At 39.8% G+C, this 25215-nt stretch overlaps 1 protein-coding gene across 5 annotated transcripts in view; it reads left to right on the top strand.

The window, feature by feature from the left end:
- DOCK4 (dedicator of cytokinesis 4) overlaps positions 1–25215 on the top strand; it is a 270878-nt gene that overhangs the window by 132868 nt on the left and 112795 nt on the right. For all 5 annotated transcript variants that reach the window (XM_081877774.1, XM_081877772.1, XM_081877773.1 and 2 more), the window contains exons 9-11: positions 10616–10697; positions 12071–12131; positions 23135–23267. In XM_081877774.1, the coding sequence (XP_081733900.1) occupies positions 10616–10697; positions 12071–12131; positions 23135–23267 (276 nt within the window). The remainder of the gene's footprint in view (positions 1–10615; positions 10698–12070; positions 12132–23134; positions 23268–25215) is intronic.

Here is a 25215-nt window from a genome sequence, read left to right as displayed (position 1 = left end):
ACTCAAGGTTGTAACTGAAACAAATCAATCATTGTTGATAGACAGTGCTTTTCAGAGAACAATATTCACACATAGTATTATTAGCTTTGCAAAAAAGAAAAGCAATGTAAGGGGGGGGAATGTACTGTAGCAATGAAGTGCTTAGATAATAATGTGGATTAAGAATGGCGCAAGATTAGCAACAATCAGTCGGAGTTTAGTACTGCTTGCTCCTATCCTAACCAAAGATTTGGCCTCTCTGCAGTCCACCTAACTATCAAACATAATTTCTAAGTTTTGCACCATATACTAATTTGTACTTTTTCTAACACATCTGGCTCATTTATTTGTATCACCTTTCCATTGTAAACCATGCTCAAGGCGACTCAGAACAATAACAAAATGTAGCAATATGAGTCATGAACAATAGAGCAATGAAAATACCTCATATTAATTAATATACCATATAATTAAACAATCCACTGGTAATTCATAATAAGGTCTAACAGTAAACACACCATGTCACTCAGAAAGAAGCAAAAGTAATGCATATCCACAACTAAAACTTGACGCCAGCATCAAACCTTCCACTTTCCCGAGCAAGAGATGCAGCCTTTGTAGCTGGAGTCTGCCCTTTCAAGGTGACCAGACAAAAACAAGACACACATACCCTAAAATTTTGGAATAAATGGTTGCCAAGCCAGAGCAGTAGGCCACAGATATTGTGTCCTCAGCTGGGTGAGAGTGCAAGAAGAAGGCAGAAGAGAGCAATGAAAGGAATCTCTGAATGAACATCCTTTATTCCAACTGGGAACAGAACCAGCATTTTTTCTCCTTTACAACCCTTTCATTACTTGCATTCTCTGTTGAGATACAGAAGGCACTCCCTATCCAAGGTGCACCAATTGACATCTCACGCATGACATTGCATGGCGTCACATATGGGCCTTGTCAATCCTCTTAAAAAGATGGCACCTCTGCCTATCCATACTTTGTTGAAATAACTGAAGGTATTTTTGTTTTGACAGACTTTCCCAGCTGAATGAAAATGTATTAGCCCCAGCATTGGTACTGTTTTTAAACCTATCTTTTGGTGCCTGTTTCCAGTAGCATTTAAAAAATAATTATAGCCTTTTTTGTATGTTTGTAAATCGCCTTGAGAGGAAAGTAAAAGGTGATCCATAAATAAATAATAAAAATTCTATTTTCTCTGATGATGTTATGGTTCCACAGTTGCTCAGATGCCATTGCCATTATCTTTAGCATCTTCACCCATAAGATGTTTGCTTTAACCCCATCAGGTTTTCATCCCCCAAGATGCCAATTTCTCACATAACTACTGCATCTGTGATCCAGCAATAGTTCCAAGCAGCTTGCCCAAAAAGACTTGTCTTTTTCCAGTATTGTCATCCATTTCAGCCCATCATCACTGCTCTCACATTTGCTGAAATTGGCTAAAATTGATGGTTCCTTAGGCCTAGGAAGGACAAGCTTAACAGTTGCTTTTGATTTTCTCTTTAAAATGAGTGGTAAAAAAATTCAAAACATGTTGTTTAGACAGGAGGTGCCAAGTAGATGCATCGTTATTGCTGTTGCTGAGGAATAAAAGGACAGATTGTGAAGTGAGTGAGTGAGAGAGAGAGAGAGAGAGAGAGAGAGAGAGAGAGAGGGAAAGAGTGCTGTGCTGTCTTGCTGCTAAAACTTATCTTTAACTTTGACATGTTTTGGCCATGAACTATGAATGCTGGCTTAAAGGAAATCAAAGCCAGTAAGGGATGCCATTCCTATCCCACCCATCTGGTTAGTAAAGGAAACAGTTTTTGAATCATAAAATAGTAGAGCTGGAAAGGACCACAAAGTTCATTTTGTCCAAAGCACTGCAATGCAGGAATCTTTTGCCCAAAGTGGGGCTTGAACACACATCCCTGAGATTAAAAGTCTCATGGTCTACCGACTGAGCTATCCATCTAGCTTGCTTACTTGCTTGCTTTCTCTCTGTTGTCCAACCTTCACAAAAAGGCCACAAAGCCCCAGGGCTTCTTCTCCACATGCCCTTGACAGGATTTCAGACAGAGTCCTTCCCAGCCTAAACTGGAGATGCCCAAGACTAAACACCGGACCACCACTGTGCGTCCCACCACAGAGATACACCCCTCAAAAGTTATCTGTTTGTTATACATAATCGATTATCCCATGTGCAGTTTCCGCTGCTGAACTGCACCACTTCAGACTGCAAGTGAGGAATGAAAGGTTCAGAAATTTCCCTTGAATAAAATGTTTCCGCCCACATGCCAAAATCAGCATGGCAAGGAGATGTGTTCTGGTATATCCTTCTCCCTCCCTAGTATGCTAGTTTTTGTTTGCAAGTCATGCAGAGTTGTTTCCTCCTTTGCCCCAACATGCCAGGGCATTCAAAAGTTGGATTTCCCACAGGCAGTCTGAAGTGGTGCAGTTCAGTAACATATAAATCACATTCCCTGTCTCTAAACATTCTCACATTTGTGGAGTTAGAGTACATAATAATATGGCAGGTGTGCATAGTTACTCTCCCTTTCCCATAAGATGTGAAACTCCAGTTTAGCGGTTAAGTATTCTTCTGTAGCATTCTAAGCCCTTTCTTTTCCTGATATTTGCCCCAATATTTGAGTTTCTCATTCCACCTGTACATTGATTTGGAAGACAATTGGGAGAGAGAGGGGGGAGAATAATACTCTCTAGAACAGGGGTCAGCAACCTAAGGCCCATGGACCGGAAGCAGCCCACGGAGGTCGTTTGACCGGCCCACGAGCTGCCCCCAAACTGAGCCGCCCGCTTGCATGCTGCACTAAATTGTGTCCTCCCTTAAAGAGGGCACGTATTGCGGTGAGACCTGGACAACTAACACCTTGTGTTGTGGGTTGGGTACAATTGGTAAGCCACAACACCTGATTGGTAGGCCCCTCGAAGCTGGGTACAATTTGGCCAATGGGACGCAGTTCAAATGGTTTGAGGGACCTATTTATGTCCATGCACATGACCCAGAGCTTCCTCTTTCGGTGCGTGCATTCGGATCACCCGCCCACCTCTCCCTACTTTTAGGGTTTGTTGCATTTGACCTTGCTATTCCGTTGTGTGTCATCTGTTGTTGGGACAGGGGCACGGCAGGAATTTTCCCACTTGGCTGATTGACTGTTGCCATTTGGGTTTTGCCTGCCGCGTAGCAAATCGTCACAACTTGTAAGGTTGCAGATAGGTTCTGGTTCAGGTGATAGGGATGGGGGAACGCTCTCGCCATCCCTATGTGAAGGGTATTCCGTTAAAGGAATCCAGGGACTCGATGGTTTGGTCAACCCCTGTGAGGGGGTTGTGCCCGTGCCTGAGTCCAGGGGGACATTTGGGTGGTGGAGTTAGCCTGTTCCCGGCTTTCCGCTTATCCAGGTGTTCACCCTTGGCTGACCTATGCTGGTGCCCTGGATCAGCGCTACTTGCATGGCAGGGAGCTAGTCTAACCAGAGCCTATGCAACCAGTCACTTGATGCAATCAATAAAGTTGTGGCCTAAATTCTGCCAAAAACCAAACCAAAAATTTGAGTCAAGTGTGAATTTATTTAGGGGGGAGGTTTATGAGTCTGAACACACAAACCAGCGCAGCACAGCGCAGGGACTCGCTTCCGCTGTGCCAGAAATTGCGTCTGCGCATGCAACAGATGCCAAAAATCACACCTGCACAGACACAGACGTCAAAAATCGCAGGCAATCGCACTCACGCGCAGGGGCAATCCAGCCCACGGAGGGATCCCTGTAGGACCGATCCGGCCCAGGCAAGATAAACCTTGCCGACCCCTTCTCTAGAAGGTGAGGGAGATGAACATGGATCGGGGGGTGATAATCTAGAAGTTTGTGATGGGAGGTGCAACTTACTACAGGAGTGTTTTCAGCAAGTTTTTTCTTTTAAACACACTTTAAAGCAAGCTTGCTAAGTAGGTGGCAGACAATCAGCTAAATATATATTTAAGTGCATGTTTTTAATTTCTTCAACTTGCAGAGGCCTGGGTTTTGTCAGGTGAGGGGGGTTACTGGTGACAGTCTAGAAATGTGCTAGCTGAGATATTTTTAGTACTGTGGCTGATCAGAGTAGGGCTTACATTTGAGAACGTTCAATTTTACAATGCACACGCATAAATTCATAGAAACACATTGCGAAGTAGAGAGCATCATAGGCATTCACAATAACTGTTCTTGATTTTGGTGACAGAGTTGGACAGATGAACATAGAAAGGAAAACACGTCAGGCATATATCTGAAAAAGTGCTGTTCTTCTAGCCATTCAGCTTTTGATCCAGGAGTGTGATTTAATGCTAGAATTCATCTCAGGGTTTACTGGTCACTATCTTTTCAGCATCTCACCCTGCAGAGGCACAAGTTAGATCAGGGGTCAGCAACCTTTTTCAGCCGTGGGCTGGTCCACTGTCCCTCAGACCATGTGGTGGGCCAGACTATATTTTGGGGGGGGGGGAAATGAACAAATTCCTATGCCCCACAAATAACCCAGTGATGCATTTTAAACAAAAGCACATATTCTACTCATGTAAAAACATGCTAATTCCCAGACTATCCACAGGCTGGATTTAGAAGGGGATTGGGCCTTAGGTTGCCTACCCCTGAGTTAGATGAAAAATTTGCTTTTTATGTGTGGATAAAGGCAACATTTACATAATCTTATTTGTTCAAAGTCCCGTTTCAAAGTGCTGGTTTTGACACTAGGCCCATTTCCGTGTGCCACCTCCAAAGGAGGCCCAGAGGATAGTACTGACAGAACAGGCCCTCTATGGAATGCCTGCCTGAGAGAAGCCCACCACACACCAACATTGTCATTGTTTCTGTGTGAAGCGGCACTGCTGTAATTCCTGAGGATCGTTTATGTGTGTGTGGGGGGGGAGTTATTAAACTGTGTTCCCCAACAATCAAGATTTAGTGCCTTTCCTTCTGGGCCACCAGCATGTGACTGTGGATTTGCTTCAAGCTTTGGAGACTGAGCTCTTCCATGGTACCACCTTGGCTGAAGTGCCAACCCTGCCACCTGACAGAGTGACATCACCCCAAGGACCAGTCTCTCTATACCCAAGATGGTTACCAGGCACCCTTGGGCATCTGCCTGGACTCCAGCAGAGGTGGCCAATGACCTTGGTGCCCCCCCCTCCATTCTTCCCTCACCCTGGCCTCATGATCTGAGCAGCAACAGGAAGTTGAATCTAGCTACCGTTTTAATGCTGGTGTTGTAGCGTAGTTTTGAGGAATCGTGTGCTGTTTGCCCTCTCGAACCTGAAAGCAGTTCTGACTCCTGGCCCTCAGGCTGAGCAACATTTTCCCTGTGAGAGGATCCTGTCGATATAAGATCCTGTTCTTCTATTCTTCCCACATTCTTGCTAAAGGAATTTGGCCTGCATGCCCTGGACTACGCTTCCTGCTTCTGATCTTTGGCTGCTGCTTAGAGAAGTTGACCCTTGCTTGTCCTGGACAGTGTTGTTCTCCTCTTGGCCCCTTCAGACTGATGGTCACCTCTCCACAAACTTGGAAACCCAACCACTTGGGGCTTGATTTCCTGCCTGATGCCGACAGTTGCCCCCTCGGCAACAGGAGAATTGAGCTGCATCCGTTTCAGCTTGTTTTAAAGTGAACCACAGCAGCCAAAGTACCCCTGATGCCTGCAAATTTCCTAGTTGGAATATGAGCTGGTGAAATTAAACCTGCAGAACGCAGCCTGTGAGAGTGTGATCTTCCTGAATTGCTGCTGGTTCAGCCTTGGAGAATTATATACTTGTACTATTAGTCCTTCTATTTTACTTGCATAGATGTTCTGGTTGCTATTTTCGTCATTGCATATGGAAGACAGCATATGTGTGGCAGTCGCTCAGCCTTGGCAGAAGCCAAGGAAACAGCTGAAAAAGCTATAGTTAAAAAGGAATGTACGGAGTGATCTCTTATGTATGATGGGATTTGATGGTAAGATGATTGGAAGGTACAGCAAGTGAAAAAGAAAAGCCTTGTGTGGGGAGCATGCTTTTTCTCAGTCTTAATTATTTGATCCTATTGACATTTGTTTTCTGTGGTAGCGGCTAAAATTAGATGTCAGTTTCTTAAAATTGATGCTGTTTATGGCAAAGGTGATGAACAACTGCTGGGCCACGCTAATGCGATGCAGTCTTGTGTGTGGTTTGTCTCTGTTCATTTTGTTTTACAAAGTATACCAGGGCAAGCTTCAAGCTAAAGCAGAGGAAAGGGACATCACTCATTTTTCCCCTTTAAAAATTGTATGTAGGTGTGTGTCTCTGTGTGCCCCCCGCCTCAACTGTTTTTGCTCTTCAAGGAAAACCTGAGGAAACTCATATCTTTTCCTATGCAGGATGTGAAGCAGATGGCGGCTTTTTTATCTGAAAACAGGATGAGGGGAGATGATTAAAAATCTCCTTCCTCACACCAGTCTTGTGTGAGGTTGGCCCTGCCATAAGGCAGTGAAGCAGTCACCTAAGGTTGACATATATTGCCTCAGGTTGGCTTTTTTGGGGGGGGGGGGTGAGCAGCTGCAGTCTCTTTGGCCATTCTTCCAGAACTCCCTGCTCCATCCCCTTTGTGGGAGATGGGGAATTATGTGTGCCACAGAACCTGTCTTACAACCAACCACTAACCTAGCTTGCTGCCATTGGGTACAGAGAAGGATGCTAACCAATGCTGAAGTAAAATTTTGTGCCAGTACATGGAATGGTGAGGAGGGGGAATCTCCATCCTTACATGTTCCTCAGGTAGCCATTTTTTTTTGGGGGGGGGAGTTCCTTGCTCTTTAATTTGTAGCACCCACAGCTTCATTTTGTAAGATGTAATTTCACAGAACATCACAGGTGGTGTTTTGGCTTCTAGAATGACGTTAATATCTCTCTCTCTCTCTCTCTCTCTCTCTCTCTCTCTCTCTCTCACACACACACACACACACACACACACACTATTTTGGATGAACAGTAATGTTTTTCTTACAAACTTTGTGATTATGGCCCTTCTGATTGACCTAATATCCTATATGCGCTCATAACTTCTGAAACATTAGCTCTGATGTGTTTCCCATTTGCTAATTTAATTAAAGTACTTTAAAGTGTCTTTAAAGATCACATCTGGCTTCAATTTAAAGTCAGCACTTCTTGAAACCATTGCACCATTTCCAGGGAATTCTAGATTTTCACTTCAAATATATATATATATATATATATTTATAATTTTTTATTGATTTTCAGTTTTAAAACAAACAAAACAAGCAAAACACCAACAAACAAAAACATACACACATGTATAATTTCAAATCCACAATTTCATAAACCTTCTTTCTCGGACTTCCCCATACCTCACCCTCTCTGCATCCTTATTTTACAGTTTTTCAGCAACCCCTTAGTCCAATTATATATATGACTTATTCATTCTCTATTTCATCTTGATTCATCAAATAATTTCCGCTGCAATTCTGCATCTTCCTTTCCCTGACATTTTAGCATTCATCAATTTTACAATAATTCTTAAGATAAACTTTAAATTTCTTCCAATCTTCTTCCACCGTCTCTTTCTCTTGGTCACGGATTCTGCCGGTCATTTCTGCCAGTCCCATAAAGTCGATCACTTTCGTCTGCCATTCTTCCAGTGTAGGTAATTCTTGCATCTTCCAATACTTTGCTAAAAGTATCCTTGCTGCTGTGGTAGCATACAAAAAGAAGATCTTGTCCTTTCTTGACACCAGTTGGCCAACCATGCCCAAGAGAAATGCCTCTGGTTTCTTATGAAAAGTACATTTAAGTACCTTCTTAATTTCATTATAAATCATTTCCCAGAAGGCCTTAATCTTTGGGCAGGTCCACCAAAGGTGAAAAAAGGTACCTTCAGTTTCATTACATTTCCAGCATTTATTGTTGGGCAAATGATAAATCTTAGCAAGCTTGACTGGGGTCATGTACCACCTATAAATCATTTTCATAATATTTTCTCTTAAGGCATTACATGCCGTAAATTTAATACCGGTGGCCCATAACTGTTCCCAGTCAGCAAACATAATGTCATGACCAATGTCCTGTGCCCATTTAATCATAGCTGATTTGACTGTCTCATCTATTGTGTTCCACTTCAGCAGCAAATTGTACATTCTTGATAAATTCTTAGTATTGGGTTCTAACAATTCTGTTTCTAGTTTCGATCTCTCCACCTGGAAGCCAAGTTTCCTGTCTTGTTTAAAAGTCTCCATTATTTGATAATAATGGAGCCAATCTCGTACCTTGGACTTTATTTTCTCAAAGCTCTTTAATTTAAATTTACCATTTTCTTGTTCTAGAATTTCAGAATATTTTGGCCATTTAGCTTCCATATTGAGTTTCTTCACCTCCTTAGCCTCCACTGGTGATAACCACCTAGGAGTTTTATTCTCCAACAAGTCCTTATATCGAATCCAAACATTGAATAATGCTTTCCTAACCACATGATTTTTAAAACCTTTATGAGCTTTAACCTTGTCATACCATATATAAGCATGCCAACCAAACCTATTGTCAAACCCTTCCAAATCCAAAATGTCAGTGTTCTCAAGAAGTAGCCAATCCTTCAACCAGCAGAAAGCTGCTGATTCATAGTACAGTCTTAAATCCGGCAGGGCAAACCCCCCTCTATCTTTTGCATCAGTTAATATCTTGAATTTAATTCTGGGCTTTTTGCCCTGCCAGATAAATCTAGATATATCTTTCTGCCACTTCTTGAAACAGTCTAGTTTGTCCACAATCTGTAATGTCTGAAACAAAAATAACATTCTTGGCAAGACATTCATTTTGATCACAGCAATTCGACCTAGCAAGGAAAGCTTCAGGTTCGAACATATTTCTAAATCTTTCTTTACTTCTGTCCAACATTTGTCATAATTGTCTTTAAATAAATTCACATTTTTGGATGTCATATTGATCCCCAGATATTTCACTTTCTTAGCCACCATTAACCCAGTTTCGCTTTGGAATTTCTCCCTTTCAACATCTGTTAGATTTTTTTCCAAGACTTTAGTTTTTTGTTTATTAAGCTTAAATCCTGCTACCTGGCCAAAGAATTGAATAAGTTCTAAAACTCTTTTTGTACTAGTGTCTGGCTCTTGTAAAGTCAATACTAGGTCATCTGCGAATGCCTTCAGTTTATATTGTTTGGCTCCGACCCGGATTCCTTTTACCAGCTGGTCCCCCCTAATCATGTTTAATAAAACCTCCAGAACTGATATAAAAAGTAATGGGGATATTGGGCACCCCTGCCGTGTCCCTTTTTCTATAGGAAGTTCATCAGTAACCACATTATTTACAATTAACTTTGCCTTTTGTTCAGAATAAATTGCACCTATACCGTTTTCAAACCTTTGACCTACCCCCATCCCATGGAGATTCTTCTTAATAAAGTTCCAAGAAATATTGTCAAATGCTTTCTCCGCGTCCACAAATATTAATACTGCTTTTGTATTAATATTTACTGTCAACATTTCTATAATATTAATTATATTCCTTACATTATCTGATAAATGTCTTCCCGGGAGAAAGCCTGCCTGGTCCTTATGAATCTCCTCCACCAACACCCTCTTAAGTCTTTTTGCTAAAATGTCAGCAAATATTTTATAATCCACATTCAGTAATGATATAGGGCGGTAGTTCTTAATCTGATTTTTTTCAGTTTCAGACATTGGTATAAGTGTAATGAAAGCTTCTTTCCACGATTCAGGTGCCTTTTCCCCCTCTAATATTTCGTTACAAACCTCCTTCAGCGGCTGTATTAACCATTCCTTCAACACTTTGTAGTATCTGGAGGTTAGTCCATCTGGTCCTGGAGATTTACCTAGTTGCATATTTTGAATGGCTCCCTCTATTTCTTGGTCTGTTATTTTCTCATTTAAAATCAGCATACTTTGTTGCGAGATTTTTTGTAATCCATATTTCTTAAGAAAGTCTTCTATATCTCCTTCGTTTTCCGGCCCCTGTGCATATAATCTTCTGAAATAACTCTGAAAGGAATTTCTGATCTCATTTGGTTTAATGACATTCTTTCCATCCACCTCCAGACTTGTAACTGTATTCAATTTTTGTCTCTTCTTCAGTTGCCATGTGAGAAGTTTCCCACATTTATCTGCTGATTCAAATGTCCTTTGTCTCATTCGCTTAATTTTCCATTCTATCTCTTGGTTCATTAATTCCATATACTGCATCTGATAAAACTTAATTTCTCTCAGAATCTCATGAGACTTTGGTTTAGACCTCAATTTCTTTTCTCCTTTTATTTTTTCCAAAATCTTGTCTTTTTTCTCATTTTGTTTTTTTCTCTTTAAAGAGTTCTGTTGTATTAGGAAGCCTCGCATCACGGCCTTACTTGCATCCCAAATCACTCTTTTTTCGACGTAGATTTTCACTTCAAATAAGCTCTCTTTTGCCACACAGTAAGAAGGTTTAACTTCTTTGCAGCATCAGCTATGAATATTGGAAATGTGTGCTGTGGAAACAGGGACAAAAACATGTTTACTCAGATGTGTTAGATGTATTTTCTCCTTCCCCAAGATGTCTAAATTGTTTTTAAATATTGCCCATTATATTTCATTGCTTCTTTTCTTTTACAGCGAGAGATTTTTCTTAAAATTGAATCGGAATGGTTTGCCAAAATGTCCAGAGAAGCCAGAAAGACATTGTTCTCTTTTTGTGGTGAGTGGGTGTTTATTTTTGTCTGCATTTGGTAATTGCAAAAATAAATAAATCAAGACTTCGTTAATGGGGTTGCCTCCTTGCTGGTAGCCCAGTTGTAGAAATAGAAAGCATACTACAAAGCACAAAAGAGTGGGCATAACTGTGCAGACTTATCATTCATTTTGTCCAGCATCCTTCCACTGGGTACCAGCAACTGTGCCAAATAGGTATGACAGCCACCTTGATAACTTGAATGTGTGTTTCTTTTCTGTATCTTACTTGCCAAATCAAAGAAATCTCTTGCAACCTAAGGCTACACAAGTTCAATGGGGCTTCTTTCTGGGAAGCAGACTTAAAACCACATTTTAAGAAGTAAACCTCATTTGATTTCTGCAGAACTTGAGAGCCAGTCCAGTTTAACAGAGCGGGTTACGGGAAATGGGTTATATTGATTGCAAGATGAATATACTCATTCCAGATTTCTTGGGCAGTCCTTTATTGACTTCCGCTTACCCGATCACCAATGGTATTCCTTGTCTTCAAGGCAGTAGAACTTCACATGTTACAGCCCTTTCGATATTTCACGATACAGTTGCCATCTTGAAATACTGTGTCAGGTTCTGAGTGCCACAATTTAGGAAGGATATTGACAAGTTGGAATGTGTGCAGAGGAGGACAACCAAGGTGATCAAGGGTCTGAAAGCCAAACCTTATGAGGAATGGTTGAGGGAGCTGGGTATGTTTAGCCTGGAAAAGAGGAGACAGAGAGGAGATACAGTAGCCATCTTCAAATACCTAAAGGGCTGTGACATGGAGAATGGAGCAAGCTTATTTTCTCCTGCTCAGGAGACTAGGACCCAAACCAATGGATTTAAGTTGCAAGAAAGAAGATTCTGGCTAAACATCAGGAGGAACTTTCTGATAGCAAGAGCTGTTCCCACGAGAGGTGGTGCACTCTCTTTCCATTTCCAAACAGAGGTTGGACTGCCATCTGCTATGTGTGATCTAGTTGAAATTTCTGCATTGCTGTGGGTTGGACAAGATAACCCTCGGGGTCACTACCAACTCTACAATTCTATGTGATGCATATGTGATGGATGGGACACACACTAGTTTCAAAATCCTGCATGGTACTAGCCACAGTTCAGCAATGTTCTGATATAAGTATGGTATATGCCATTGATGCTTTTAGGTTTCAATCTTAAACACACACTAGTTCCAGTGACAAAATGGGACTTATTTCTGGTCAAACATTTCTGTGAGTCAATCAAATACATTGAATCTATCACCTCCTTGTTTCTTTATTTCCTAGACACAAGTAAACGTAGAAAAAGTATACAGTAATAACACAACAAAAATAAATAATTGTAGACTGTTCTGATTCTCTACAGGACTTGGGAAGCAGTGAGCTCAGGAAAGACATCTACATCACTGTGCACATTATACGGATTGGTATGTACACTTGTTTCCCCAAAACCTTTACGTAAGAAGATGTTAGATAATGTGATAATTTCAGGCCGCGTGTTTTCACTGTGTGATGATGGTTATCCTTATTGTCAGGGCTGCAGGGCCACCACTTAGCACTCGGGATGCCTTACATTGAAATATTAATAATATTTTCAGAAAGGGTTCTTCTCATGTAATAGTGCTCAACTGTGGTTTAGGGCCATAGTTCTTTAGCATTTCAAGAATGAGCTGCAATGAGCTTTGCATATGACTTCTCCCTTCCTCCCCGCTCCTCCTCCAGTGAGACCACAGTGAAGAAATAAGAAGCTTCCACTTTCGTTTTATAGATCACCCTTAGTTTAATATGTCTTACAAGCAGTGCTTTTTTTTCTGGGGGGATGCAGGAGTACACGTAACCCTAAACATTTTGTGAATCTAAGTTCGGCCTCATTGAGGGGCAATAGTTCAATATGAGTAGGAAAATGAGAGTACCCCTAAACATTATTTTTTTTAGAAAAAAAGCACTGCGTACAAGCCTTAGCCTATGCTTAAGTTTCAACTAATTTCAACTAACTATGGTTAGTTGAAACACAATGAACTACAATTTGAAGTTGGTTTGTTTCTACTAACCCTAGTTAAGATTTACCACAGTTTGTTGGGGCTGGAAAAAACAGTGTTAGCATTATGTTGTGAGCTAGCCCAGAAACAATCTCCAAGCTACTTTAGGTATGAACTAGATAAGCATTTTGTGGTAAAATTGAGAGTAGAGAGAGAAATTGATATATTTATTTTAGATATTTCTACAGTGGCTTTTGGTTTTAAAAGCTCTTTAAAAGCAAAAAAAAAAAGCACAATAAATGTAACAAACAAAAAACCATCAGGAAAAAAGCTACATATCTGGGAGGAAGGTTCTAATTTACGCTTCTTTCTGACATGCCATTTTTTCTGTGTGAAGGGATATTTTTTCATGAGAACACTAAAGAAAAAAAATATCCTGTTTGCCATCTGAAGTGATGGATCTACAAGATAAATTATCTAGACTAGGTTTTGGAAGTAGGAGGAGGGGAAAGACACACTGATCGAAATTAACAATGGATCTCATAAAATTCTTGGGAAATGGCCACCAAGCAGCCAGCCTTATTTGGTCTTCTGCCCACACAAAATAATTTTCCTACGCTTCACAGATAATTTTCCTTAGGGAAAAAGGCACATTACACCATGTGCCAACTGTAATGTGTGGGAAATGTGCACATTTGTACAGTGGTACCTCAGGTTACAAACACTTCGGGTTGCAAACTCCGCTAACCTGGAAGTTGTACCTCGGGTTAAGAACTTTACCTCAGGATGAGAACAGAAATCATGTGGCGGCGGTGCAGTGGCAGCAGGAGACCCCATTAGCTAAAGTGGTACCTCAGGTTAAGAACAGTTTCAGGTTAAGAAATATTATTATTATTATTATTATTATTATTATTATTATTATTATTATTATTAAATTTTGACATAAATATATTTCACAAACGTACAAAAGACAAAATGAAAAAGAAAAAACAGAAAAAGAGAAGAAAAAAGAAAAAGAAAAAGAAAAAGAGAAAAAAAGAAAAACATGAAATACATACAACTTTAATGACATTGATCGACTTCCCTTTATCTCGATTTCGGAAAATATTACCTTGTTTATCTATCTGCTGTGTCTATTCCTTAATAAAACTTTTTACGTAGTAAGCATTATCTCATGCCTACTGTGATTTCTGTAAGTACATATGTGTTTCTGATCAACATTTTGATTTTCCCCTTGTCTCTATTTCCATATATATCCTAAATTTATCCCATTCATTGTTAAATTTTGCACTTCTTTGATTTCTTATTTTCTGTGTCAATTTAGCCAACTCCAAATAATCGGATAATTTAAGTTGCCACTCCTTTAGTGTTGGGATTTTTTGGTGTTTTCCAGTACTGTGCTATGAGGGTTCTGGCGGCCACCGTTGCATATTGAAAAAAGGTTCTATCTTCTTCTTTGATATCCTTACCAATTATCCCCAGCAGGAAGGCTTCGGGTTTTTTAACAAACGTATATTTAATAATTTTTTTTAATTCATTATAGATGGATTCCCAAAATATTTTGAGAATCTCACACGTCCACCACATATGGATGAATTCGCCCTCCTTGCTCCTACATTTCCAACACAGTTTATCACCCGTTCTATACATTTTATGTAGTTTTACCGGCGTTATGTGCCATCTGTACATCATCTTATACATGTTTTCCTTTAGTGTCGTGCATGCTGAGAAATTCATATCTTTACACCACAATGCCTTCCATTTGTCAAATTCTATGTTGTACCCTAGATCTACCGCCCACTTCACCATCACATCCTTTACTTCCTCGTCCTTGGTGTCCCACTCAAGCAACTGGTTGTACATTTTTGATAATAATTTTGTTTTACTTTCTATTATTTCAATCTGAAATCTAGATTTCTTGTCATTTATTCCGATCTTATTATCTTCCCTCCACATTGAATTTATTTGATGGTATTGAATCCAGCCAGTCAGCTTGTTTTTTATTTCTTCGTAAGGTCTAATCTTCCACCCGGATTCTGTTTTGGTTAGTAAATCTTCATATGTCCATCTTTCCCCCTCAATGTTTAATTTTTTTAATTGTTAAAATGTCTATTGGTGATAACCACCAGGGCGTTTTCTGCTCCAACAGTTTTTTATTCCTTTCCCACACTTCCAGCAGTGGCCCTCTGAAAATGTGATTAGAAAAACCTTTATGAACCCTTCCTTTGTCTCGCCATAGATAGGCATGCCAACCTAGATTAAACCCCTCTAGGTCTAACAAATTTTTGTTTTTGATGACAATCCAGTCTTTTACCCAACAAAGACATGCAGCTTCGTAATATAACCTCAAATTTGGAACTGCAAGACCACCCCTATCTCTTTGATCTGTGAGCAATTTAAATCTAATTCTTGGTCTCTTTCCCTGCCAAATGAATTTAGAAAGTAATCTCTGCCATTCTTTGAATATTGAGGTTCCTCTAATTATCGGTATATTCTGGAATAGGAAGAGTAATTTAGGTACTAAGCTCATTTTAATCGCCACCATTCTCCCCAACCACGAGAGATGTATTCTATTCCATGTATCCAGGTCCTTCATTATTTCTTTCCATGTTTTCTTGTAGTTATTTTCAATCAGATTTATATTTTTCATAGTTAACCAGATTCCAAGGTATTTTACTTTTTTAGTTATTTTAATTCCAGTTTGACTTTCAAGATCGTTTTTGGTTTCTTCTTCCATATTTTTGGTCATTATTTTGGTTTTTGCTCTGTTCAATTTAAATCCGGATAATTTTCCAAATTCCTCTAGTAGCTTTAACACTTTGGCGACACTCTCTTTTGGTTCTTCCAATGACAGCATAAGATCGTCTGCATATGTTTTCAGTTTATATTCTTTCGCTCCTATTTTTATGCCACGGATCTCTGGGGTTTTTCTTATCTTGTTTGTGATTATCTCTAAAACCATGATAAACAACAGCGATGACAGAGGGCACCCCTGTCGAGTGCCTTTTGCTATTTCAAACTGTTCTGTCAAGGTATTGTTAATAATTAATCTAGCTCTTTGTTGTGTGTAGATTGCTCTAACTCCTTCCAGGAATGTGCCGTCTATCCCTGATCTTTCCAGGCACTTTATCAGAAAACCCCAGGAGACATTGTCGAAAGCCTTCTCGGCATTGACGAACATTAAAGCAGCGGGAATTTCATTATGACATTCTAAATATTCAATAATGTCTATTGTATGTCTAATGTTATCTTTTATTTGTCTGTTGGGAAGGAAACCGGCCTGGTCAATATGAATGAGATTAGTTAAACACTTTTTAAGTCTGTGTGCCATTATATCTGCGAAGATCTTGTAGTCGTTATTCAATAATGAAATCGGTCTGTAATTCTTGATGTTAAGTTTGTCTGAATCTGGTTTCGGGATCAACGTGATATAGGCTTCTTTCCAGGATGCTGGCATTTTTCCTCCTCTTAGTATCTCGTTGATTACGTCACATAGTACTGGTGTTGTGTATTCCTCTAGGACCTTGTAATACTTGGCAGATAACCCATCTGGGCCTGGGGCTTTCCCCAGTTTCATCCTCTTGATTGCCTCTCGGATCTCTTCTATTTTTATGGGTTTATTTAAGGCGGTTCTTTCCTCTTCTGATATATTTTTGGGACTATTTTCTTCTAGATATTTTGCGATGCCCGTTAAATCTTCTTCTTCTCTTTTGTATAGGTTCTCATAGAATTTAAGGAAGTTCTTTTTTATTTCATTGGGGTCTTCCAGGACTTGTTCTTCAACTTTTATTTTATTGATGGTACTAAGTTTTCTTCTTTTTCTCAGTTGCCACGCCAGAAACTTTCCAATTTTATTTGCCGATTCGAAGGACCTTTGTTTCATTAACTTTATTCCCCATTCCACCTCTTGGCTTATTAATATCGAGTATTCTGTTTGGAGCATTTTATATTGTTGCTTATGGCCATCGTCGTTTGGATTTTTTATCATATTTTTTTCACATTCTTTCAATTGATGGATTAATTCTTCTTTTTTTTTCCTTTAGCCTTTTTTCTTTGGGTATTTTGTTGTATCAGGAAGCCTCTTAACACAGCCTTGCTAGCATCCCATACTGTGTCTATACCTGTCCCTTTGTTGATGTTTAAGTCAAAATAGTCTTTTATGGTAGTTTTAGCTTTTTCGATCACTTCTTCTTTTTCAAGTAGGTAGTCATTCATTCTCCATCTGTACAACCCTTGGATCTTCCACCTTAATTGTAATGTTATTGGGCTATGATCCGATAAGGTTCTGGGTAGAATTTCGCATTTCTCCGTTCTTATTATTAATTCTCTTGAGATCCATATCTGATCCAGCCTGCTCCAGCTCTGATGTGGTTCAGAGAAATGGGTGAATTGTTTCATTGTAGGGTTTTTGTATCTCCATATATCTATTAGGTCCAGATTTTCTCCCAGATCATTAAACGATTTCGGTAGTTTCCCTTGATTTATGTTCTTTTTTTCTTGTACTTCTATCTAGTTCTGACGTCGGAACCGCATTTAAATCTCTGAGTAAGACCAGTTTATTGTTGTCTAGCTCTAATAAAGATTGTTCCAGTTTTTTAAAGAACTCCATTCTATTTGAGTTTGGGGCATAGACTGTTACCACATTTATTTTCTCTCCCTGGTAGTTAATTTGAATTCCTAAAACTCTTCCATCCTCATCCTTGCAAATTTGTTTGGGTTCTAGTTTCTCATTCGCATAGATTACTACCCCTCTTTTTTTCTTTGAGTTTGAATTGATGAATTCTATTCCCAACTTCTTATTTATTAGAATTGCTTATGTTTTTTGGCAACATGAATTTCTTGGCAACAAATGACATCAATTTTTTTTTTCTTTATAATCTTTTCAAATTTATTTCTCTTGGGCTTATCATTAAAACCATTCACATTCCACGAAAGAAACTTGAGAGACATTTTGGGTTATTATTGCGTGCGCTTTATCCTTGTTTCTGGTTTAGAATCTGGTGTTATTCTTTCTGTTAGATTCTCTGTCTTCTCCTTCCTCTTCTTCCTCCGATTTTGTGTCTTCCGTCTCCTCCGTTCCCCCCCGCCCCCAACTCCACTCCCCCCGCCTCCCTCCCCCCCGCATCCAGATCACCTCCTCGCTGTCTTGCTTCCTCTCTACCCAGATCTTTTTCGTACCTTCTCAGGAACTTTTCTGCTTCATGTGTATCTGTCAACTTGAATTTTTTGTTCTTGTAATAGAAGGAAACCCCTTCTGGGAATTCCCATTTATACTGAATTGTGCTTCTCTTCAGCACACTTGTCAACTGTGTATATCCTTCCCTTTTACGTAGAATCCTGACTGGAATTTCTTTAAAAATGATGATTGGACGATCTCCAATCATCAGCTTTTTTTTGAAGCTCGTTCTTACTATTGTGTTTTTCATTTCTATGGTGTTAAAAATTACTAAGCAGTCTCCCGGGGTTTTTTTTTATTTGATCTGTTGTGGTTTCCCTCTTATTCTAAATGCGTTCTCTATGGTGTATGCTACTTGTTCCTCTTTCATCTGCAGCCATTTTGCTAGTTCCTTAACTATTCTTTCCCTTATGTTTTCATTTGCTTCTTCGGCAATCCCTCTAAATTTTAAATTAAGATGTTTTTGATGCATCTCTGCCATGGCTAAATTGTCCCATAGTTGATCTTGTGTTTTATTTAAGTTTTTTACTTCATCCTTTAGCTTTTCTGTTTCTTTCTTTTGATCCCTCAAATCTTTCTGCGTTCTTTTGTTTGATTCTTCAAGTATTTTTGATTTGACTGTCAGATTTTGTATCTTTTTTGTGAGTTCGCCTACAGCACTTTCTATTTTACTATCTATTTGTTCCTGCAATTCTCCTAACTTACTTTCCATATGCATTTCTCTTTGCTTGAATTCCTCTTTGATTTTTAGCCATAGAATGTCTAGATCTTTAATCTCTTCTTGCCGGGATGCCTTTCTATCTCCTGGAGTCCCTCCGACTTTTTTACCATCTTTCCACGACATCTTGTAAGTTGTCTCTCTCTCCCCAAAGGGGCTCACAATCTTACTTATCCTTATTTTATTTTTTCTTTTTATTTTCCCCCCTTATATGTATATATATTCTCCACCCCAGAGACACTCTAGGCCATGTAAATTGTTCTCCTATCTTCCTGTCTTTTTATCCTCTTTCATTTTTCCCCGTTTTAGATAATAGCTTTCGTTATCTTAATTCAGTTCGCCTATTTCCAATTATTCACTCAAAATTGTTAAATCCCATTTACATTTCTAAAACCTTTGGATTGTTGAATACTCAAATTGAGTTAGTATATTAGTATAGTTGTTATTAGAGACAGGACAAAGTTAAACAAGATAAGAGGGAGTAGACAAAAATCAAATATAGAGTCTTTCTTTTTTAATCCAGGAGGGGTTGTATAGTCTTTCTATATTCCTGTAATTTTCAGCCACTTGTTGGCTTAATCCAGTTTTCAGGAGTTGTGCTGAGTCTTTGCACTCTGGTGACTCTAATTCCACGTTCCAGTAGGTCTCTTTCTGCAGTTTCTATAGAGATATAATTATGTCCCCGAAGCCACTCTGCACCGGTTGTGGCCAACAGCAGACTGTAGTTAATCACCTTATCATTCAACGTAAAAGGTTATAACCAGCAAATAAAGAAGCATCCTGGATCAGATGTTGTTCAGGTAGTTTAAAGTCCTTCCATAACTAAAGGTATATAAATGAGGGTAAGAATGGATTGAATAAATTTTTAGTTAGGTTAGTTAAGTTAAATTGTTACAATAAAGAGGGAAGAAAGGGAAGAAGGGCAAGAAGGGCAAGTATTAAAGTATTAAAGAAAAAACGGGGAGGGGAGGAGGTAAATAGGGGGGAAAGGGAGAGGGGGAAATAAAAGGGGGGGAACCAGAGGGAGGAAAAACACTAAATTATATACATAGTGAAGGTGAAGGTTTTACGAGCTGGAGAGTTGTACTTTAAATTCGTGAAGTTTTGTCCTAAGCGTAGTGGTCTTAAGGAGACCTCTCTCCCGTGCCCGCAGTTCTTCACAGGTTAAAAGGTCCTTTCGTTGCTAATTCTTTTTATGTTTAAACCGTGTTTCCAACCAGTGTCTCCGACCAGCTCTTTCAGGTCCTTCTCCCAAATACTTTTACAGGCAGTTCATATAAGCAGTTCTTTTTCTCTATTTAAACCCGCAAAGGTCCCGTCTTGAAGAGGCTCGATGTCAGACTGTTTTTTAAATCTTGGCAGCTCCTCTAAATAGGAGCTGACAGTCCGTGGCTGTGAGATATTTCAGGTTTTTTTTATGTTCGTTACTCTAGAAGTCCAAAATATTTGCTTTGTAACTCAGTAGGTCCAAGATAATTGCTTTATAGCTTTATAGCTCACGAGATAGTTGCTTTATAGCTTTATAGCTCACACAGTCAAGCGGAAAAAAGACTTCCTGCCACCTCCTTGCTACTTTGTAGCCAGCGCCATTTTAAGCCTCTAATCGAGATAAACTCCCAAAGTTAAATCTTCTAACATCTGACGTTCTCTTAGTGTATTTTCAAAATTTTTGAAGTAAAAAGCAGCTACTCACACTAAGGGTTCCGCACTTATGGTTTTGGAGGTTCGTCGCCTTCTTCAGGGGGAGCCTGAGGCATCGTAATGCAGGATCGTTGTTTCCCCTTTGGTGCTAGCGGTCTCGTCACTCCGGGCTCTTAAACAAACAAACCCCCCCCCGAAAAACGGCGATCCGCGTCCACACGGCTGGGGCTCTTTCCCTCAAGGGATTCCCCCCTTGAGCTTTCTGGGAGGGCGCAGTGCCTTTGCGACCCCCCCTGATCACTGCATTATTCGGAAAACTCCTCCGGAGTTTTTCCACGCTCCCTTTCTGCTCGCGACAGAAAAACTTTTATTTTAAAAGCACTGGGTCATAGTATGTGATGATTTTTAAATAGCTGCCACCAGCTGACACTGGTGAACTTCTGAGAGAGAGAGAGGGGGAGAGAGAGAGGAGGAGGAGGAGGAGGAGGAGGAGGAGAATAATGGAATCAGGCTTATTAACAGGCATGGGGAGTCTGGATCTCCCAATTCCTCCTATGCCAGCTATTGTTACCCTTATTGTGCCTTCCTTGGTTCCTGAAATTGCCTTTTTTCTGGTAACACCAGTCTATCTTGCATATGTGGGTGCGTGCATGAATAAAAACATTTATTTCCTTCTTAGAACAGTTTATCATATGGTTAACATTATTCTAGACAAATCTGATTTAATCCAAATACAGTGTTAAGGTAGTGTAGGAGAGAAGAGTGGTTAATCTCCTTATTTAAAGAAGCTGTCATATGGATTTCATTGAGTTAACTCCAGTAATCTTCACCTATCATCCACACTGGCTGCCTCCTCCTCCTCCTCCTCCTCCTCCTCCTCACCTCTAGCCAATTTGGCATTTTATGCCTTCCATTTTGAAATGCTGAATGCATCTTTATCTATTCTGCTGTTGAGCATACTATATCTGGGGCAATGCATATGTCAAAAATTGACTGACTTTGGTGAACAATACAGTATTAGAGTTCCGTTCTTGAACCTTGCAAGTGTCATGCAATACGACAGGTGCAAATACTCTAGCAGGAACCCCAACTCACTAATGTGTTTCTAGCTGCTGTTATTTGTGCCACTACTGTTCCATAGGTAGCTTGCTGTGGAAACTCATCTGGATCCTGATATTTTGAATGCTTCAGGTTGGGGTGTGATTGGGCTCCAACATGCATCAAACAACAGGAATCAAATATTTAGTCTATTGAACCATTATAAGCCAATGATTGAACCACTTACTATTCCCCCCCCCCCAAAAAAAAAGATTATCATGGATTCTCTGCTAGGAGAGGGCTTCAGGAAGTAAACTTGTAGACAAAATAACCTGTTCGAATCCAAAATAACCTAGGGCAAATATCATCCATCAGCCAAGGAGCTAAGGGCTGTTTGGTTGTTTATGCGATCTGTTATTAGCCAACTTGAGAATGATTTGATCAAAAGCAGCATATAAATCTAAACAAACACACATATTTAAGATTTTAGAAATGCTGCCTATGAATGTTAAACCAAAGACTTAGTATTCTCCTCACTGCATTTTCTGTTTAAGCTGCATCTGCTCAGCCACTGATGGCTTCTGATCGTGCAAAGCCTAGAATAGACTGCTGTGTGTTTTTCATTTCACCACAGTCAAGCCCCAGTGCAGGTTTTTAAGGGCAGGCAGCACAGCTTATTTTAACACAAAGAAGAAGTGACAAGCAGAAGAAGCAAGCAACAGTGTAGATTGTTGGGAATAATGTGCCTTTTGTCACCACATAAATTAAACATATAGCTCATGTGGATTTATGAGAGAGCGGGAAAGAGAGCAATCACACAAACTGTTGAAAATTTGTCAAAACAGTAGTAATCCAGATTGAAGTGCAACTTTTGTGAACACATGGTTGAAAGTCAGTATTTGTCTCCATATGCTCTTTAACAATTAAATAGTTTTTGCTTAAATCTTCATTTGTAGTCCTGGTAATCTTTCTTCTTTTTATCCATTATCATCATTGTCTTCCACATTCTCATGTTCCAGCTGGGGCAGAAACTTGTGGGTACCAGGTAGGCTTCAGAAAGTCAGCTAGGCTGACAGAGAGAACATGCAACAATAGGTAATAAATTCAGATTCTGGCTAGCCAGGTTGAAGTAGGAAGTGGAACAGTGTAGTACTCTCTGTGATAAACTGTGCAGCACCATGGATAGCTCCATGTCTGCCAGAAACTTTGCTCCTAGACTGAGTCAAACTATTCCTTGCCCTATGTAGCACAGAAAGGGATATATTTTGCTTCTCCACACACTGTGATCCAAATAAAAATTGCCCCCACCCCTGCAGCGGGAGCTATTTTAACAAAAGCCAAAGACATAGCTGTTTTGAGCTATGCATTAAGCATAACATTTAGTTAAACTGTCAGATGATCCTGATCAGGCCTGAAGTGTGTCTGGACAAACTCTGCTCAACTGGAGTTGTAAGGAGTCCAAAGGAAGGTGTGTTGACACCATTATATCTGCATCCTCAGATGTGTTCTTCTAGGAGATAGGTGAGATATCTGAGCCAGACTGGGCATCCAGGTTTTGAACCTCTGGCATGGATTCCTTTACTTGGATGCCATTATTAGACAATTCTTTGGGGACTGCATTGTGAGTGCTTCTTGAATAAGACAAATGGAACTTAGAGTGCTCTGCCAACCTATGGTTTAATGACAGCAGTTTGAATATTTACCACCCTTTCAATGCAGTTGGTATTGGGGAGTGGGAAGGTTTGCCCAGCTGTAATCCAATAACTTTATTAAATTAAATGCTGATGTTGGCAGATATATCCTCTTCCTTCTACTGTGCACGTCTGGAAAGATGCTATTTTGTGGCTCATGCGTCTTGTTTTATGTTTTGTTTGACAGGCCGAATGGGAGCTGGTGAAAAGAAAAATGCTTGCAATGTACAGTACCGACGACCTTTTGGTTGTGCAGTCCTCAGCATAGCGGATCTGTTGGCAGGAGACACAAAAGATGATCTTATTCTGAAAGTATACATGTAAGGAAATGTAAATCTGAAGTACATTAAAATAGTCCATGGGAAGAAATTGTGAGGTCAAATTTTGTCATAGAAATTTAATCTGATGTTTTCCCTCCAAAAAGAGTTTGACTTCCAAGTTATATGTGCAGATCCACATTTCATTGTACACTCAGATTAAGCCATTATAGCCTATTGCGCACAGTTATCGTATAACTCTAGGTATGATACATTATCTGAGTCTTAATATCAATCAGTTATTAATGGCTATTTTCAGCCTCAACTCCATTCTCTGACCTGATCAAAAAATCTAGCACACAGTCTATTGGAGTTAATACAATAAAGACTTCTGTGAAAATTTAAAGAACAATAACATCATTCAAAGGAGGATGTTGCCTTATGAAAACTTGCTCTCTGAGAAAGGTGTGGATTTAAAAGATGACACAATAATCTTTTTTGCAGCAGCAGACTTTTTGATTTATAGAATTGTAGAATTGGAAGAGCCATCCAAGCCCAACCCCCTAAAAAGCTTGGAGCTATTCTTCATACTGCTTCTGCTAACCATTTATAAGTCAAAACATCAAAATAGAATATCCTTGACTGAGCATATGTTCCTACACATCACTTGAAGGGCTCTCCCAATCTTTTGCCACCTGTATTCCTGGTAGTTTAGTTGCTACTATATGATAATATTTTCGAGCAAATTAGCAGGATACTGAGTAGCCATGAGAGTTTGATCAGGTCTAACAAGACACACATCAAGAGAGTAAGAAAGCAGACCAGAACCATACTATGTGGGTTGTTGACCTCTACCAGACTCCAGTCCTTGGTTAGCCATTCTCCTGGCAGGTTGTTGCTAGCGCTTAACCATGGAACAAGGCTCCACAGAAACACCTATCAGATGTTTGCATGGCACTTGCTAACAGCTTCACATTTCACACAACTTTCTGAGCTGCCCAGTATCTGCTCTTATCTTGCTTCTTCTTCACTGACCAACAGATTATTTCCCAGCAATTTTGGACTAGCTGTTTCAACCATAAAGCAACATTATATTTTGACGCCGTGGTGCCTAACGACACAGTACTGTTGTTAGATTCACACACAGTCTGTCAAGGCTAGTGGCTGCAAGAAGCCAGACATTTTAAGAAAGCAAGTAGCTCAGCAGCAGGGCACACAGGCTGCATGCAGGAGATCCAAGATTTCATCTCTGCTTGTCCAGCAACAGCCAGAAATGCCCCTTGGAAACTCTGGAAAGCCCATGGCCACTTCAGCAAGCAGCACTGAGCAAGATCTACCAATGGGTCCTTCCAATATGCCTCCATGTCTTTGTGTCTTAGATTTTTTAATATATATATTATTAAAACATTTATTCGAAAGTTACAATACATCTTTGTCCACTGCTATAATATTGCAGAATGATCCCTCCAATCCCGTTGGAGCTGTTTAGTAAGTAAAGTGTAAGCTGTATTTTTGACCCAGTGGTATTATTTAGTTTCTTGGAAGCAGTGAAAAAGTATGTTTCACTCTCCTCTGACTTTGGACTTGAAAGTGTGAAATAATATTTTGGGAAATAATATGAGGGCACAGACTGCGATGTTATCAGCTGTACTCACTGGGGACTTCTGCTACTTTCAGGGTTAGTTCTCGGATTATGAATCGCCTCAGTGTCTCAAGGTCAATCCTTCACTGGACTCTTTCCCCCCATATTATAGCTGCTGGAAGCAATGGTTGTGAGAACAATTTCGTGTGATGGAGCAATGGCAGAATAGCTTTTATTTTACTTTAATTTTCTGACAGTTCAGCCGAAAGTGTTCTCTGCTGGATTCCTCAGCAGTAGGCAGGTTGACTTGCCAATTTTGTTCTCCTTTGAGAATGGGACTGTTTATGTGTGTGTTTCAAAAATGCAGGACAACACATAAAAAAAGGATTCTGGCTTCCTTTAAATAACAAATACATCTTAAAGTAATTG

This window comes from Podarcis erhardii (assembly GCF_964252035.2).
Source record: "Podarcis erhardii genome assembly, chromosome: 10".
NCBI lineage: Eukaryota > Metazoa > Chordata > Lepidosauria > Squamata > Lacertidae > Podarcis > Podarcis erhardii.
This window is presented reverse-complemented; position numbering and strand designations above follow the sequence as displayed.